The sequence below is a fragment of the Mytilus trossulus genome, chromosome 6, assembly GCF_036588685.1.
Source record: "Mytilus trossulus isolate FHL-02 chromosome 6, PNRI_Mtr1.1.1.hap1, whole genome shotgun sequence".
NCBI classification, from domain to species: domain Eukaryota; kingdom Metazoa; phylum Mollusca; class Bivalvia; order Mytilida; family Mytilidae; genus Mytilus; species Mytilus trossulus.
Genome location: NC_086378.1, coordinates 29,552,070 through 29,570,980, shown reverse-complemented (window position 1 = coordinate 29,570,980; position 18,911 = coordinate 29,552,070). Strand labels below are relative to the sequence as shown.

Genomic DNA, 18,911 nt, shown 5'->3' with positions numbered 1-18,911 from the left:
TTCCATTTGATTTTAATTTCAGTAACAGAATAATCTAGTACAAATACAAATATGTTTTGTTCATGTTTTATTTTAAATATAAGCAATGATTAATTAATAAAATAATAGCACTTTCGGCTATCGTGTTTCCAGTTAGCTTCAATATGTGTGTATGCAATTACACTATTTCAAATGAAGCAAAGACAAGACATTCTTTTTCTATTTAATATTAAACCATTTGATTTTAATGTTTGAATGTTTTTTTATGTAATATAATATAATTAAAAGGATTAACACTTTAACATATATTATTCTAATGAACAAAACAAATTACAACTATGAATAAATACTCAACCAATTCATGGCTTAAATAATAATTTTAAACAATAAATATATCACATTATGAATTATAAGAAAGTAGCATATCACATACTATTAAGTTTTAATAAAGGTATAAAAACAAAAACAAAAGACTCATCAGTTCAGCTGAAAAATATTTTAAAGGCAAACATTTGTATGAACTTGAAGAACATAGAGCATAGTGGTATAAATTGACAGCAATTCCTTTAACAAATAGCAAAATCAAAACCTCAAACATATCAAATGAACAGAAAAAAGTGTCATAATCAGACTTGGTAAAAACATTCCATTTCCTTTATGGAAAACGGTAAATTTCTAAAATATTTTGACTCATTATGTTATATTGTGGTTACTTTCGAATGCCGCTTTGATATAGTTAAAATCAATTTTGTAGTTTGGCTTATGTTATTCTTTGATTAACAAACAAGTCGTCACTCGATATGAAAAATATTAAAAAGAGTGATATATCAGTACGTATCAAAATTAACCTTTCATAATATTAAATTAGATTACAACTATGACTCAATTAATTTTTGGAAATAAGAAGCACAATTATATTTCACTTAGCAAAATCTTGGTTTTGAGAAAAATCAAAAATACCACCAAACCACATATATAAAAGTATAAGAAAATAAAATTAACAAATTTATGTATAGAAAAAATCGATTAACAGTTAGAACTTGAATATTTATAATGAAGTTAATTGAGTATACTAATTAAAATAAAGAAACAGGACTCGATGTTCAACCTATTGCTACTTTTATAATCAACTGTATGTTAATCTGTTTTTTTCTTTTTGTATGACCTCGTAGAAGGACCAGATTTGCCCTTTGCACTCAACTTGTGTTTAGTAGCCTTTTTAGTTGCCGCATTTTTCAGTTCAATGGCTGAATTGTTTACCGAATCCAACCCGACCTTTTTCAAACATTTAGTTGTTTCTTTTTTCAACTTATTGATGATGTCACAATTCTTTGAATTCTTTGAATAAATGCGTAGAACTTCCTCTTGGAATATGTCTGGCAAAAATAATGAGGTCTGGAAAATAATATTATACTATTCATTTCAAACATTTTCTTATTTATTATGTTTATATAATGACGTAAAGATATTTATTTATAAAAGAGGATAATTTGAGTAAAATGTGGCATTTGTATATTTTATGGATACTATCTCCTTTCTACTGGAGAACTTTTTCATTAAAAAGAAACAGATAAAAACATTAAACAGAAAGAAAAAAAAACAAAAAAAAACAATTATAATTCGATTTAAAAGCAAATTCATATCGGAACTACATAGCGTCGTAAATTGTGCAATAATATATTAATCGTCAACGTTTGAATTAAGGATGTTCACTTGTCATGTTTTAGAATTTTTTTCAGATTTTCGGAATCTTCTGGTTTTATTTATATGAATGCCGTATACAAATTTGACCTCATTGATCCCATTTTTTCTTTTTATGAACTTTAATTTTACATATATAATTATAAGCCATCTGTTAAAGTCTTATAAAATCCTCGTTACTTTTCACTGTTTTTGTAGCACTTAAACTTGTCAATGATAAAGATATGAAAATCAAGAGAGAACATTTTTCCGGCAAACTTTAAATGGTTAATATCTCGAAAACAAGCACATTGACCTTTATATTTTTATGCTCTTTCAGTTCCTTTAATAATCTCCTATTAATGTATACTTGTGTTATGAAAAGCTTGTTATTTTGAAACTGAGTAACAAACCTTCTTCAGAGTACGTTTAACATTTACCTTCTTTGATTTTGTTTTTGGAAAACAGTCCGTATCATTATCTTTTGAGTAGAAATATACTGAGGTAATCGGATTGTCTCGTCCTTTTCCATATGAATAAGTTACTTTCTGTGAATGAAAAATATAAATATTATGTTCTGGAAACACCCCCACAATTCAGTCGTGGAAACTATATCCGTTTTCTTCTCATCCATTCATAGTTATTAGTTTATCGGGGTCAAGTAAGCTCAATAACCATTGATTTATGTACGTATGATTTAAAATACGAATATTGTTAAATGAAATGAACTGTTACAGAAATGCAATGTCAACAAAAAAAAACAAACTCTAAGATAAAGAGGAGAGTCAATGACAAAATAAAATGTAAGACTTTTAAAATATATTAATTCATCTGTGGCAGAAAGGAAGATTCGTTCACGCAACACCCTATATTCCGAAGACATCGCTCGAGGGAAATATATGTTTTAAGGGCGAACAAATCGTCTTATCTCCATATAATATAATAAGCTTAGGAACATGATTGTTCAATTTTACTTACTTTACTTATTTCACCCTCTGAACATAAAATAATAATATACATACAATATTTTTGAACTTCTTGAACTTAATACGTCATTTATTGTGGAATAATTTTAAAAGGGAATGGACCATGGCATATTGGTTTCTCAACTGGATTATTTGTATGAATATTTTGTAGAGTTATTGATGAAAATTGGAGTATGTTATTGTTAGAAAAAACCAAGAAAATGTTGGAGCACATGGATAAGCATGGATTTAATTCTATATATAGTATAATTACACTCAGTTACTGTCAGGAGGCTTGTATTTACATGCTTGGAATTAAGCATATTTTGAAAAGCCGATTTGCAGAAGTGATGGAAGCAATGCACCAGCTAATGTTTGGGATATTACGTTCTACATTTTGTCTTCTTCTCTTATAATAGAAAGATCTACGGATATCAGATGGTGCAAAAAATGTCGAAATCTGGATTTGAACAGCGTCATCTAATATTGGTAAATGAAGGCGAAGGATCTGATGGTATTGCAAATCTCTTATCGAAACTTTTTTTTGGAAAAAGCAGAGTCACAAATAACAGAAAAATTATAGCTTCAGTTACTTCTTTTATTGGGCCAAGACATAAGAACAAGTTCTATTTTTATGTTGCTATCGTACTTTTGCAATCCCGTACTTATAATGATCATATCATATTTTTTACAACTTATGATTTCTTTTAAAGTACGTTTACATAAAATAGGGTCTTATTTGGGTTCAGGAACATTTACAGGTAAAAAGTTTCTATCATTTTACGTTATACAAAACACGACCTTTTTCTGAAGTTTAAGTAGTTTATATTAACTTTTACGTTGTTTGATACTTTGAAAGAGGTGTTTCTCATAAAAGAGGGACGAAAGATACCAAAAGGACAGTGAAACTCATAAATCGAAAATAAACTGACAACGCCATAGCTAAAAATAAAAAAAGACAAACAGACCAACAAAAGTTCACATGACACAACAAAGAAAACTAAAGTATAAACAACAAGAACCCCACCAAAAACTATGGAGGACTCCTGAAGGGTATGCAGATCCTGTGTCACATGTGGCACATGTCGTGTTGCTTGTGTGATAACACATGCGGTAAATAGTCAACTTCACTATTTGGAACTCTTGGTTTAATAGCTTTCTTGTGAGCAGCAACCTTATCAAGAAAATCATGATAGGAAATGTAAGTACAGGAATATCGTATCAATTGGAAGATATATACCCCGTCATCTTCGCTGGACGAGGATTACGATCCACTCCCGTTAATTTTCTCTTCCCCCTTGGCAGATTGAGGAAACATTTGTGATTTTAATGTTGTGTCATCTATCGGAAGATTAAAGTCACGCCCATTCCGAATACATTAGTCTTGACCAATGGGAGCACTTGAACTCTTTAATTTGGAGGTAAAACACAGAAGCGTCTAGCTAGATTCTAAAAACTTGGTAAAGCCGGAAACGAAAATATACGTCACCATTCATGCATTTGTGCAGGAAACATACATAGGAACCTCTATTAGTTAATTAAAACATTTAAACTGTCACTAAATATAGTTGTATGTTCCGTAATGTAAAGCCTTGTTGCACAATAAACACGTGGCAATTGTTTACAAACAGTTACACTTTCTACATCTACAGGTAATCATGTTATAGACGCTTTTTGACTGGATGCAGCGAGTATCGTAACCCTTGGCTATCGAAGATAATACCACGTATATGTATGCAGGTGCTGCTGGAATGATCATGATTTGAAACCATTCTGAGCTTAAATATTTTATAATAGTTCTAAACATAGGGTGATGCGAACATGGCATACACACTTAATATTGTATTTACATTGTGGCTTTAGACAAATTTATTCGTTAAGTGTATATATATTTGTTTTTGTAATACGTCTTTGGACGAGTTAAGCCATTTGACATTTGACATTTCATAGTGTGCCTTTCTATATCGTGATGCTATACCACTATTTCAGGTTGGGGTGAATGTTAGAGCCTGTTAAACGTTTAAACCCGTTTCATTTTTGTGCATTGCCTTAAAAACACGTTTGTTCAGTGGTTCAAATTTAGCCAAACAAATTTCATTTCTTACTTGCACTGCAAAATCATCATCAGTGAGTCCTGTCTTTAGCAAAAGCTCTTTCATTCTTTTCTCTTCTGTTTTAATTGTCTGTAACATAGTATTACATTTTGTATTTTAAAATCACAATTACCGTTAATTTTAATGTATATATGAATAAATACCACAAAGTATATTTTTTTGCTTTGTCTAATTTTTACGGAAGCCAATAAGGGCCATTCAAAAAAAAAATTTCATGTCGTAATTACGACATAGCATGTCGTAATTTCGACATAACATGTCGTTATTACGACATCGATATGTCGTAATTTCGACATAACATGTCGTTATAACGACATCGCTATGTCGTTATTTCGACATATCATGTCGTAATAACGACATCACTATGTCGTTATAACGACATCGCTATATATAAAAGAATATGTATTATGATTGCCAAGAGACTAAAGGACACAGAAATTAACAACTATACGTCATCATAATGCCCCCAATAATTAGAAAAGCCCCCACATAGTCAGCTATAAAAGAGGGAGGAAAGATACCAGAGGGAGAGTCCCCGAAATGCTGTGTTGCAGACAGTGTTATTATTCAATTATTAGCTCCCTTGGTAAAACTCCAAATTTCATATTTAATGCATTTTATTGTCAAATAATTTACATGAAGCTTAATAAGTATATATTTGTTACTTGCATAGCTTTTGCTATTTGAATTCATTGGTTAAAGATATTTATTCATATTGTAAAGTTTAATATTTGCATCGTCGCAAAATCTTTGGATACCTTCTTTGAATACCTTCATAAAGAAACTTATATATTTTATAAAACACAATTGCGGTGAATAAATTAACGTTTGTCAAATTGCTGTACAGACATATTATGTAGATAATACTATGTGAATATGCGAGCCTAATTTGCCAGCTAAGCATCCCATCTTCCTCAAAATAAGCGCATACTACATGGCTTCTTGTAATAAAGGTGAATTAAAGTATCAATTGCTCTAATGCTACTTTAAAACGTTGAGCACGATATTCCTACAACACGTTACACTTAGACTTCGATTAAATTTTGCAAGTTTTATTCGGTTTTTTATATTGTTGGTTGATTGTGGTTCTGTTCGTTTTGTGATGTCATTTTATCAAAAAATTACCTCAAGTTTGGAAATCGATATAATAATGTTTACCCTTTAAGTTATTTCAACTTAAAATGCAGAACTGTCGCAAGTAATGTAGGAAGGAAAGATGGGACGGAAGTACATGTATACGGTTATCATATTTTTAGGATGTTTAACTTTCAAGTTGTACTGTCGCAAGTAATGTAGGAAGGAAAGATGGGATGGAAGTACATGTATACGGTTTTCATATTTTTAGGATGTTTAACTTTCAAGTTGTACTGTCGCAAGTAATGTAGGAAGGAAAGATGGGACGAAAGTACATGTATAAGGTTTTCATATTTTTAGGATGTTTAACTTTCAAGTTGCATATCATCTGTCATTGTAAAATTTCTATATCTTAATTCATCCCCAATACAAATATATCTGACACTCTGCAAGTAAATCGAACATTTTTACCCTTGGTTAAATTTGAATAGAATTGTATTTTCCCTGACAAAAAAGTTGTCGACATACACCCCTTCAATTACTTAAACCTTGGCTTAAGAACTATTTCCCAAGTCATCTTCAGATATATACATTTTAAAATATAGTTATCTACTCCTGGGTCGTCCGCGAAAAACGGCAAATAAAAATATAATCCCTGTTTTTTTTAATTCGATGAAACGGTTTTCGTTACTGTTTGGGATTCGTCTTTCAATTACCTCCATTTCATGCACAAGTTTATATTGACGAAAAGATCCGGCTTCGCTAATACAGGAATTACTTTCATCACGACAAAATCGCGACAAATCAGGACAAGTCGCGAAGTAAAACATTCCGTGAACTGGTATTAAGTGTTTTGATATTGGTGATTGCACCTGAAGTGACGACTTTAAATTATCTATTTCGGAGTACTTCTGTAACATAAATTTCAATTTATTTTATAAAATGGGATTTTCCCCCCATTTCAAAATTCTTTTAAATAAATCGTTAAAAGCTTTACAATTAATAAAAATTGCAAAATTTAACCTGTGTCGAACCTATTTCCCCGGGTGGAGTCTTTAGCAACATGCACTAATTTTTTTTTTCGGCAGCAATCATTAACATCTTTCTCCAAATTTCATAAAACGATTTGTTTTAATTATCATAAACATTTAATTGAAACTTTAGCACATTTAACGTCGGAAATTAGCGTCTTTAGGATTTTAGAAGTTTTCAGACATTTGGAAAAATTGGCTACCGTTTTGCAATGTATGGAAGCATTTTATTCCTTTAAGACCCAAATATGTTGTTAATAAGAAAAGAATCTTGGCATTTTTTACTCTTCGTATATCTAATTTTTGTTTTGATCAATTATAAAAAAAAATACGCCTTAACTGCTTTGAAAAATGAAATATCAACTTAGACAAAATGGCTACCGTTTGAAAAACGACTATGTAGAGAAGATTTTATTGAATCAGCAATATTTGAACTCACATGAGGCAAATATTTGTACTTTTGTTAGATATTATTATTGTCTTACTATTTTTATTCATTTTCTACTATAATATGAAGTCGAGTCAAATGAAATTTTGTAAAATAACGGCTTTAACGCCACAAAGAACCGACACATGTCGTTGTTCCTATCAAGAATCAAGAAGATCAGAGAATAAGAAATAGGATCACTATACATAAGAGTTAAAACAGTTTTTCATAAATGTAACGTTGGATGGGGGACATCATCCGTTTTTTTCACAAAGCTTTCTTTTTTTAATCCTCAAATATACTAGATATTACTTAGGAGATGATCAAGAGCTGTAAAAACATAATTCAAAACATATATTGAATTTGTTTTAACATTGGTTCGTGTTTTCTAACATTTTTATTTTGTTTTGCGGATGAAATTTCGCAGATTCTGTTTTAAATCCTAGGGGTTGTAGGAACATCGCGCGTGCCCAACGTTTGAAAGTAGAAATAGAGCTATCAATACTTCAATACACCCTTATACCAAGAAGCCATGTAGTTTGCGCTTATTTAAAGGGAGATGGAAAGCTTGGCTTGACTTGGTTGTACAATTTCAGTCCTCTAATAATTCCACATTTTATTCTTCCAACATGTGTGACTGCATATCTATTCTACGACCGGTAACTTGTTAATCTAAACGACTGTAACGCCCTACCACTATGGGTTATGTTAATCAAAATTGGTATCTATAGCATATATAAGTTTCTCACTGAAGGTATCCAAAGAAATTAACCAAAGATCTGCGACGATGCAAATATTAAACTTTACAATATAAATAAATATCTTTAACCAATGAATTCAAATAGCAAAAGCTATGCAATTAACAAATATATACTTATTAAGCTTCATGTAAATTATTTAACAATAGAATACATTAATTATGAAGTTTGAAGTTTTACCAAGGGAGCTAATAATTGAATAATAACACTGTCTGCCACACAGCATTTCGGGGACTCTCCCTCTGGTAGTTTTCTTCCTCTTTTATAGCTGACCATGCAGGGGCTTTTATAATTATCGGGGATATTATGATGACGTATAATTGTTAATTTCTTTGTCATTTAGTCTCTTGCCAATTATAATACATATTCTTTTAAATATAGCGATGTCGTTATTACGACATAGCTTTGTCGTTAAAACGACATAGTGATGTCGTTATTACGACATGATATGTCGAAATTACGACATAGCGATGTCGTTATAACGACATGTTATGTCGAAATTACGACATAGCGATGTCGTAATAACGACATGTTATGTCGAAATTACGACATGCTATGTCGTAATAACGACATAATTTATTTTTTTTGAATGGCCCTTATCGGCTTCCGTAAATTTTATATGTTTACGCTAAGATTACTTTTATCAATTTGTTTTGAATAGCAACAGGCAAGCATCGCGCTTAAGATAAAAAAAAAAAAAAACAACAACAAGTGAATCTGTGAGTTACTGCCCTCTTATGTTATCCCCGCTAACCAAAGGTATCAGGTAAACAGGAAGTTGTTTAGTGGTGAAACCCTAATATAAAATTTCAGAAATCCTTGTCAAAAGTAAAATCACAAAAAAATTTAACTAAGAGAAAATATCAAAACAGAAAGTCAGATAGCTAAATCAAAGCTCAAACACATGAAAAGAATGAATAACAACTGTCACATTCCTGAAAAGGCTTCTTATCTAGAAAATGGTGGATTGATTCTTGTTTAAAGCTAGCTGATAATTAATGTTATGTAGGTTCTATGGAAGATTCGACGACAATATACATTGGACGTACGGACGATCTGACAAACAGTCAGAATCACAACAGTATACCTTCACTATAATTATTACGTGTGGGTATACATAATTAACTTTTTACTTGTAGAGAAACACTTGTTGCAGTGGTGGAATGTATATGCTTGAAAATTACAGAGAAGTATTACCAATGTTTTTTTCAACTGATCAGGTGAAGCTTATGTGTTCATTTGCATAAGGACAGTCTATGTGTATGATAAGGATGATCGCCGGTATAATTATTATTGAATTTTATATACCTATATCTTTCAGAACGTCAGGTCATTCTTTTTCAGAATCAACCCGGACGATACCATGTTTCAGTGGTATATGCTCCAAGGCATAAAATAATGACTTGTGTAAGGTCATTATTTTCCTTGATAAACATGCAATCTATGATTTACTTCAATATCTATAATTACGCCATACAAGCCAGGTAGATCCCTCAGGTCGGAAAATAGTATGCTCCTACATCCTCCAAATGACGTTCGAACGAAAAACTACGATGAGAGGCGTTTTGACAAGGCTGCGCCTACACTCTGGAACAATTTGCCATCGTCTTTACGGAGTGTAAATTCCTTAGATGTTTTTAAAAAGCAACTCAAGACTCATTTATTTCAGACTGCTTTTAAGGATTTCTTGTAGTTTTTATATACTTTTAATTGACTGCATTAGTTTTAGACAGTTTTATATATTTTAGAGTACATGCATTTTTCATTTCTTTTATAAGTATCTTATAAATTTTTATTTGCTTGTTTGATTCTTTTAAGATAGTGCTTTGTAATCTATGATTTATGTATTTTTGTATTTTATATATGTTTTAATGTGAAGCGCTTAGAGTAATTTTTGTTATTATATAATGCGCTCTATAAATATTGTATTTATTATTATTAGTATTATTCAAAATTTTATTCGTCTAATAGTTTTTTGTTGCCTATTTGGAAATTTAGTTTCTAAAGTTCAACCGATGATAGATGTAAAAGAAACCGTCATTGTAGACCCGCAATTTAATATAAGAAACAAATAACGTGAAGTTTTATTGATTTATCACTATAATAAGGAAACATTATCATATAGGTCAGATGAATTGTAATGTAGACTTTCATAAAATAAATCCAGATTTAACATATTCGTGTGTAAGATTTTGAAAATCTTATTGAGTCAAACTGAATAGGTTAATTGCTAAACGTCCAGTGGCAAATATTTAATGCATGTTCAGAACGAGACACACTGAATAGGAAATCATACTGTGACCTACATGTATTAATATTCGTCTTCGTGTCAGTTCGTAACTTTTTAAAATTTATGTATACCTTTTACTCTATCAAATGATCAACTAATAAAATAATCTTATATTCTATTGATATGAATAACATTAACGTAACTCACGAAAGGGTCGGGTGCGGAGGGTCTATAATTTTATCCTGATTATCTTTTAATAAAATGTATTGCTATTCGAAAGACAATCTTTCTGAATTTTTCATTCGATTCAAGTAAAATGGTTAAAAAAAATAACAACTTTTCCGCGATAGTAATAACAAAACATAACGGAAAAAAAACATACCCCTCCCCCTTTTCCATAAGCTAAGTGATACAATAAATAACTTACAATGTGTCTTGTATTTGTCATACACCGTTATCGAATGGTAACAATACATTTGTGTCTTACTTCATGCAGTTACAGTAATATTTATATTGTGTATGGATAACAATTTTTAAAAGGTTTATATCTAAGTTATTTAGTGAGTTTTATTTATCATTTTAAATGATCCGCAGGGCGTATTAAAATTTGAAAGCATTAGAAAGGAATATCCCACTATAGTGTTGTCGGTAAAAAAGGATACTAAATTTTACAAATCTTTATAAAATTAATATTTTTTGACGGTATATAAGTCAGATAATGCATATTTTAAGGTTTTTTTTGTCGTAGAACACACCTGGCTGTCAGGATTGTTCAAAGAAAGACCTCCCTCCGGTCGGTCTTTCATTTGATCAATCCTGACACCCCTCGGTGTGTTCTACGACAAGAAAAACCTTAAAATATGCATTATCTATAACATAATCACCTATCAGTGTCACTAAACTCATAAACAAAAGAACTCAGTGTATGATATTGAACGAATAACTGGACACTTCTTTGAAAAGTTTATCCCAAAACTCCTGTCTATATATAGATGGACTGGTTTGAAATAAACGAACTTCTTCAACCCCGCCCAGTCAAGTGAAATAAATCTATAATGGTTTACTTTTATAAATGGTTATTTTGATGGAGAGTTGTCTTATTGGCACTCACACCACATCTTCCAACATCTAGTAATATAATTGCTTTAAAATAATTTAGTAATGTTAATAACCTCTACTGGTAATGTTTCATCGACAAGTTTGTAAAGTTTGCGTTTATAAACGTTGTTGATCAACTTCTGTGCTTTTTGCATTTCTGCGGTTGGGTCCTCTTTCAATAAAATTGCCTCAAAAACGTTATCAGTAAGCTTTTCGTATACTTCTGGGTGGTTCCATGCAGTACTCATCTGTATTTCTTTTCTTTAAACGAAAATCAATCGAATTATCTTTAGCATTTATTCAGAATCATTAAATCAGTGATGAACAATTGATAGATAAATGTTATTTACATTAAAATTTGAAAGACTTCTAAAGCGAATAATATAGGTCAATGCCATATAGTATGCTTTGCAAATGTTTGCACCTGTCCTAAGTCAGGAATCCTATGTACAGTAGTTGTCGTTTGTTTATGTAATTTACACATATTTCTCGTTTCTTGTTTTTTTAATATAAATTAGACTGTTGGTTTTCCCGTTTAAATGGTTTTACACTTTTAATCTGTTGGCCCTTAATAGATTTTTGTTCAATGTGAGCCATGGCTCCGTGTTGAAGGCCGTACTTGAACCTATAATGGCTTACTTTTATAAATTGTTATTTGGATGAAGAGTTGTCTCATTGGCACTCACACCACATCTTCCTATGTCTATTTGCAATTCACATTATCACAGACCTTATTTGCTATGTAGGTATAGTTCGTTACATTTTCTTTAAATTTGAAATTGTCTCAGTTGATTGCTTTACATGCCTATTATCATTATCCAAACAATTAATCAAGTTCACGTCTAATGTTTCTTACCCTTCATTGTTTTTAAACGTGAGGTGATTATTGGCTTTTACTAAAACGTCAGTTAACCTGAAATAATATAAACTACTTTTTTTCAATATAGAACTATTTAAGAATATCGAATTTAATAAGCTATTTAAATTAAAGCGATGTTTTATAAGCCGCAAAATCAAAAATGAAAATAAAATCTGATTGCCGAAATAATTTCTGTTAACTAAAATGTTCTTGCCACATTTTGGCGCCTGTCCAAAATTAAGGTCATCAAGCATATCTTAAGCCTGTGAGTTTTCAATGAGGTTTGTACGTTTCGGAGCATAGAAGTGTATTCATTTAGTCCACAGTCTATGGAAGAAGCGATTCGATAAAAACTTTTCTTATATCAACGAGCGATATTGTCTTATATCAACGAGTTGCATTGTGGGAAATTTCAGACGAATGTTAGCATTTTTACGAAGAAAGGCAGATTTCTGGGCATAAAGTAATGACTCTTTTCTTAAAACAGGGTGACATTAAACGCGACATTCTGGTGTATATTTTCCATGAATAATTTTATGTAATAACAAGCAAGGTGTATTTAAACGAGAAAATTGAAATGTTGAATAAATGAAACATAAATGCATGATTTATCATTTGTAGATGTACTCATTCAATAAATATCACGGAGCAATCACAGTGGAAAGCAATTGAGATGAATACAATTGTTTGCTAGGCCAAAACCACCTATAATTCAAAGATACTGCTATATTGTATAGTATCAATGCGATAATTGTATAATATCAATGCGATATTTGTTTTATATCAAAGCGATGATTTTTTAATATCAAAAAATAATGAATGCGATACTTTTCTAATATAACTGCTATAGTTTTCTAATAGTAATGCATACGATGACACGTCACAATGCATGTCAAGAAAACCGCAAACATAATTCACAAACATAGTTCATGACCGGCTTAATGTTTGAGGATCAATATCACTAAAATTTCGTATCTGTAACAAAATTAACGCTTACATGAACTTAGATTTCAAAAATGTTGCTTGACCCTATTGATAGTTGAAAGCTTTAACAACTTGTTCAGTCTACTGTTTTCAATCACATGGTTTAACCGACTAATTCTATTCGAAGTGATGATGCAATGGCGGAATTTAAATGCAGTTGTAAATAGTCTACCGACCTATTAGATTCTAATATAGCTCAAGTGGTGGATCCAAAAGTGGAGGGGGGCTGGAAACTCCCTTTTTTGGCCGATCAGTGCATTTGAATGGAGACATATGGTTATACCCTTCTTTATCCTGGGTTAGGAACCCCTTTTGAAAACGGCTGGATCCACCTTTGAGGTCACACTGCTATAGCCTATTCATTTGGGTAATATCGAAATAAGTATAAAAAAAATATCATTACTTAAAAGAAAAAAAATCATTCAAACAATCAAATCCAATACAGTTCCAAATAACAATGAATATTCAAATGGTAAAATAAATATTCCAAACAAATTAAACTGTACAAACACTGATGTCCCGAACTTTCAAGATACCAAATGAGTAGCCCCAGACTATAAATTGTACAACTTCAGATATGTGTTTATTATTAACATAGAAAAAAAACATTGACAAGGAAAACAGTTCTTTTTTGGCTATCAAAGACTTTTGCCGTTGGTGAATCGATATCTCTATGACCATAATCAGCTCGCCGCATGGACACTCCTTTACATCGCGATGACATTGAGGGCATTCCGATGTATTATTGCCACAGGTATTTGACTTTCATTTTTTACTAGAAACCGATCGTATAAATACGCGAACATTTCTTAGTGCAAAATAACATTCCATATCTTTTCTATATTTATCAATTTAGATCGTTCAGTGCTGTTTATTTGGTAATTTTATTGACGTAATCGTTCTTCTACCATCATAACTGTCGTAACCGTTAAAGCTTTAGAATTGTGCTAGTTCATATTGCACTTTACAAAAGATTCAGCACCCAAATGACGTTTTTGGAGGACTGGAAAGCAGTTATTTATAAGGGGAAAATTTAAAGATTTATAGATATAAGAAGGAGATGCATGAGTTCGAATGAGACAACTTTCCATCAAAGTAATACTTTGTTTCAAGTAAACCATTAAAGATCAAAGTAGGGCCTTAAACACGGAGCCTTGGTTCACAGCGAGCACCACGCTATATAGGAACAAAAAAACTACTAGTGTTAACCCATTTAAACAGGAAAACAAACGGTCTAATTTGTATAAAAAAAAGAGATTCAAAAGTTGAGGTCAGATTTTGTCGAATCAATCTGAACGAGGACAGTCTGATTCATCTTTGTCACAAGTTAGTTTAATTGTTATCAATGAAGAAAGTCTGAATACTTAAATTTATGATACAAGAGATTATTTTTCATTTCCTACCGTTAATTATCCATTTTTAGATGGTGACGTTCCCTTGTCACCATCTTACGGTGTTTATATATCTCAACTTGTACGATTCGCTCGTGTATGTAGCAATGTTTTAGATTTTAACGAGCGAAATTTATGTATTACTGAAAAATTATTACACCAGGGTTTTCGATATCACAAACTAGTCAAAACATTTACTAAATTTTATCATAAGTTGTAAATATAGCTCAACATGCAGACTTCTTATATGTTCAGGTATTTCACATCCACTTTTTTATGGAAATATTCTTTATAAAGCACAAAGGTGTCAGTATTCACCTCAGAAACTAACAAAACCTTTGAATAGACTTATTAAGAAGAGATATAGTTACGATACTGTTGTCAGGTCATTAAAGATTGCATATTTGGGCGTTAATATTGATTCACTTATAGGGTCTTTGCGTCGGAACTAAACACATTTATTCAAAAACCAGTTGTTGGCATGACACGGGTTAAATTCTTCTCATATATTTTATGATGATATGATACTAAACCCCTAACGGGAAGGATTGTGCCTGATGCTCATATGATGAAATCATAATCTTTCAGTCAGTTTACTTTAAGTCTGGAGCTGGCATGTCAGTTAACTGCTAGTAGTCAGTTGTTATTTATGTATTATTGTCATTTTGTTTATTTTCTTTGGTTACTTCTTCTGACATCAGACTCGGACTTCTCTTGAACTGAAGTTTAATGTGCGTATTGTTATGCTTTTACTTTTCTACATTGGCTAGAGGTAAAGGGGAAGGGTTAAGATCTCAAAAACCTGTTTAACCCCGCCGCATTATTAGCGACTGTCTTAAGTCAGGAGCCTCTGGCCTTTGTAAGTCTTGTATTATTTTAATTTTAGTTTCTTGTGTACATTTGGAAATAAGTATGGCGTTCATTGTAACTGAACTAGTATATATTTCTTTAGGGGCCAGCTTAAGGACGCCTGTGGGTGCGGGAATTTCTCGCTACATTGAAGACCTGTTGGTGACCTTCTGCTGTTGTTTTTTTTCTACGGTCGGGTTGTTGTCTCTTTGACACATTCCCCATTTCTATTCTCAATTCTATTCTATGCGTGTGTTGCGAGCATATTAGATATATATTATTTTGGTGCGTTCATTATAAAATTTGCTAAATGTTATACATGTGAACAATAAGTTTGATACTTAGCTATTTGATTACGACATTGTTTATTAAACCACATCGGTACTGGCATTTTCAAATTTTAGAAAATTGTAGATAGAACCTGGTTTTATAGCACTAAACCTCTCACGTGTATGACAGTATCATCAAATTCTGTCATATTTACAACGATGCGTTACCAAAACAGACATAATAGGTAAAGTTGTCAAAATATGGGTATAGCAGTCAAATATCAATACTAATGAGTACCAATATTGATATAAGAAAAACACCGCTATGATATTTTAAAAGTATCGCATTGATATTAGAAATAATAACATTTGTATATTTATGTATATAAGAAAAACACAGCACTTCAAATTTCACACGGACATGAACGTTTGCTTTTGAATAACTTCTGAATGTATTTTTAGACTCAATTGTTGTTTATTTATTTAATAAATAACTTTTAAAGTTAGTATTTTCTAACTTTTTTGTTACCGAAAGCAACATTTTCCGCGTGGAATGTCTGCATATTTACAATTGAAATTAGACAACATCGCTATGTGATATAAGAAAAGGTTTTATCGATTCGCTTCTTCCATAGACTGGTCCAGCTATAATCAATTATTGTTTATGGACCAGCTAAAAGCATCAGGTGCGGACTTTTCTTATTGCATAACGAATGTAATCCAAATAATCTTTGTAGATTCAATGGAAAACAAAAATATTAATAATAATAAAGTAATCCTATGTCGCAGCGATGGTAAAACATGGGGTTTCATACAAAGATATGAATATTTACCTGTTTTTTTTGTAAAATATATTTAAAGCAAAGTAATAATTTTACAAAATTGTGTTCCTTTTGACCTTTTAAGAAGAAGAATATGGTATATTTCGCCCATCTATAATACTCAATACAATTGCATCGTAAACTATTTGGTTTTCAGTTCTATAATTTTTTTGGTTGACCACACAAACATCATCAATATGTGGTTTCACAATCAAGTCAACTGTTTGCCTTGCCTTTTTTCTAAAAAAAAATTCCGGGTAGTTGTTTAACAATTACATTCTACGCATCCATTTTATATTCCAATAGTGTTATAAAACCTGGTTTATTCCACAATTTTTTAAATGAGTAAATACTTGTACCAAGTCAGTAATATGCCAGTTCAGTATTTTTGTGAATTTACTTTTTATAAATATTGATGATAACCGAAAAATAATTAATAGAACTGAAGAAAAATTGAAATGGAAATTGTCAATTTAAAAACTAACTATTGAATGCCTTAATTATTTTTTTTTTTAATAAAAAAACCGATTGGTGATTACACACGGGGTTATGTGTTTGAATATTTCTTCAGTAACTAACTTTTTTGAAGAAAAAGTTGTTTTTCGCCCAGTTCCCACGAAATTTAAGATTTTTCAAGTCGTTTTTCTATGATATAGGATAACTGATTACTCAACAGTTGTTTGTTTTGTAAAAGTGAAGCCACCTCTATCAGCTTTTAACGAATGCCATTTATTGTGTGGCCTTTTTAAAATCTATGTCACAGATGACCACATACTTGATTCCTTTTGCATTTTAGCTGTTAAACGTTTCGTTTATCAGAGATAACAATATAAAAAAGTCTAACTATCATAGCTATTATTAAACGTTATTTTGCCTGTGTTATTTGTTTGCCTTGACTGTTTTTGCTTTAAATTCTAGAAGTCAGAATTTTAACAGTCAAGAAAATAAAACAACAAGTATCTGTTTTTAATTTCAGAAACAGTAGACGTATATTGTAGTGTATTATAATGTTAAACTGTCAATGTTTTCCAGTAGAACTTTTCAACAATTGTTTACACCCACAGTTGAGCACGACTACGACAGGTAAGATGTGAGGGGTCGTCTCAAAAATATAAATTGTAAATAATATCATTGATCACTATTGGAATTACTGCTTGAAATTTATTTGTTTGGCAATGAGACAACTTTTTACCCACGTCAATTACATTTAAAAACAAATTAAGATAGAGAAGAGGATTATTGTACGGAAAAAAAGAAGAAAACAAAACAAAACAAAAACAGCGATCTATGGTCGACTAACAGGGAATGAATCATGAAGACGAAGCATAATGTCAAGATATCACATCATGGATTAAAATTTCTACTGTGTGAAGGCCGTACAAACTACCACCATTTTCAGGACTCAGTTCAGGCGCACAAAACATGCGACGGGGTTTTACTAGTATAGACGAGATTATAAAACCGGCAAAGCTTTGTCAAGGAAAAGAGAAACAATTTCTGACCCGTTGACAACAAAATAAAATATAGCAATGACAGTGTAACATATAAAATCAACGAGACTTGTTAAACACGGATCCCATTAAATTCAATAAGGCATTGCTGTGTGATACCCGCTTCTTGTAAGAAACCTTGAGATCATTTTCGAAAATTGGGGAATTGCTCTACGATATTCCAGTAATTATGCTTCATAAATTCTCATAAATTTTCAGAATTTTAAAGATACACATTTATCGTATTGACATGTGACATAATCATTAAAATGAAGAGAAAGCTGATCATGCATGATGTGGAATGATGGCAGTAATTTTTAAATCAATTCTACGTGAAATGTGTAAATACATGTAATATCAATATTATATCATACAGAAATAAATTTATTTACTTTTTAATATATCTTCTGTAGCTATATAAAACCGCCAAATCGAATTTATATACATGTACGTAATGATAATCAGACGTTTTTGTATTCGAGACGACCCCTTCATTTTACCTGTAAATAGTAGGTTTCATTAGTCGGTGTCGAGAGTTGTTGAAAGGTATAAATTATGAAAATAGGTATTTTTTTTGGTTATACACCAAAAAATATATATGTAATTTATTACTTAGTTTTGTAATGATGTGTACTACCTACTGAACTCATTATTAGAAAGCAGTCATACATTTAATTTCATATTATGTTTAACATGTGCAAGTCAACAAGTGTCTCTTTACTTACATTAACTCTACTGCCTTAGTAGCTTTATGAAAGTAAGCTCTTCTGTAAAGTCCAATTCTGGTATGAAACAGTTCATACAGATTATACTCTTCCTGAAGTGAGAATATATCAACAAAACATTATAGAGATTAAATTGGTATTATGTTTTGATACGAATTTAACTGGAG

General features: G+C 31.2%; 1 protein-coding gene across 1 annotated transcript in view; it reads right to left on the bottom strand.

Annotated features, from left to right (window-relative positions):
* Nucleotides 1-382: 382 nt before the first annotated feature.
* LOC134722476 (deoxynucleoside triphosphate triphosphohydrolase SAMHD1-like) overlaps nucleotides 383-18,911 on the bottom strand; it is a 29,790-nt gene continuing 11,261 nt past the window's right edge. Inside the window, exons 7-12 of the mRNA XM_063586096.1 lie at nucleotides 18,745-18,836; nucleotides 12,213-12,269; nucleotides 11,431-11,617; nucleotides 4,730-4,807; nucleotides 2,100-2,207; nucleotides 383-1,374 (exon numbers count right to left, since the gene is read on the bottom strand). Coding sequence (XP_063442166.1) covers nucleotides 1,117-1,374; nucleotides 2,100-2,207; nucleotides 4,730-4,807; nucleotides 11,431-11,617; nucleotides 12,213-12,269; nucleotides 18,745-18,836 — 780 coding nt within the window. The 3' untranslated portion in view covers nucleotides 383-1,116. The remainder of the gene's footprint in view (nucleotides 1,375-2,099; nucleotides 2,208-4,729; nucleotides 4,808-11,430; nucleotides 11,618-12,212; nucleotides 12,270-18,744; nucleotides 18,837-18,911) is intronic.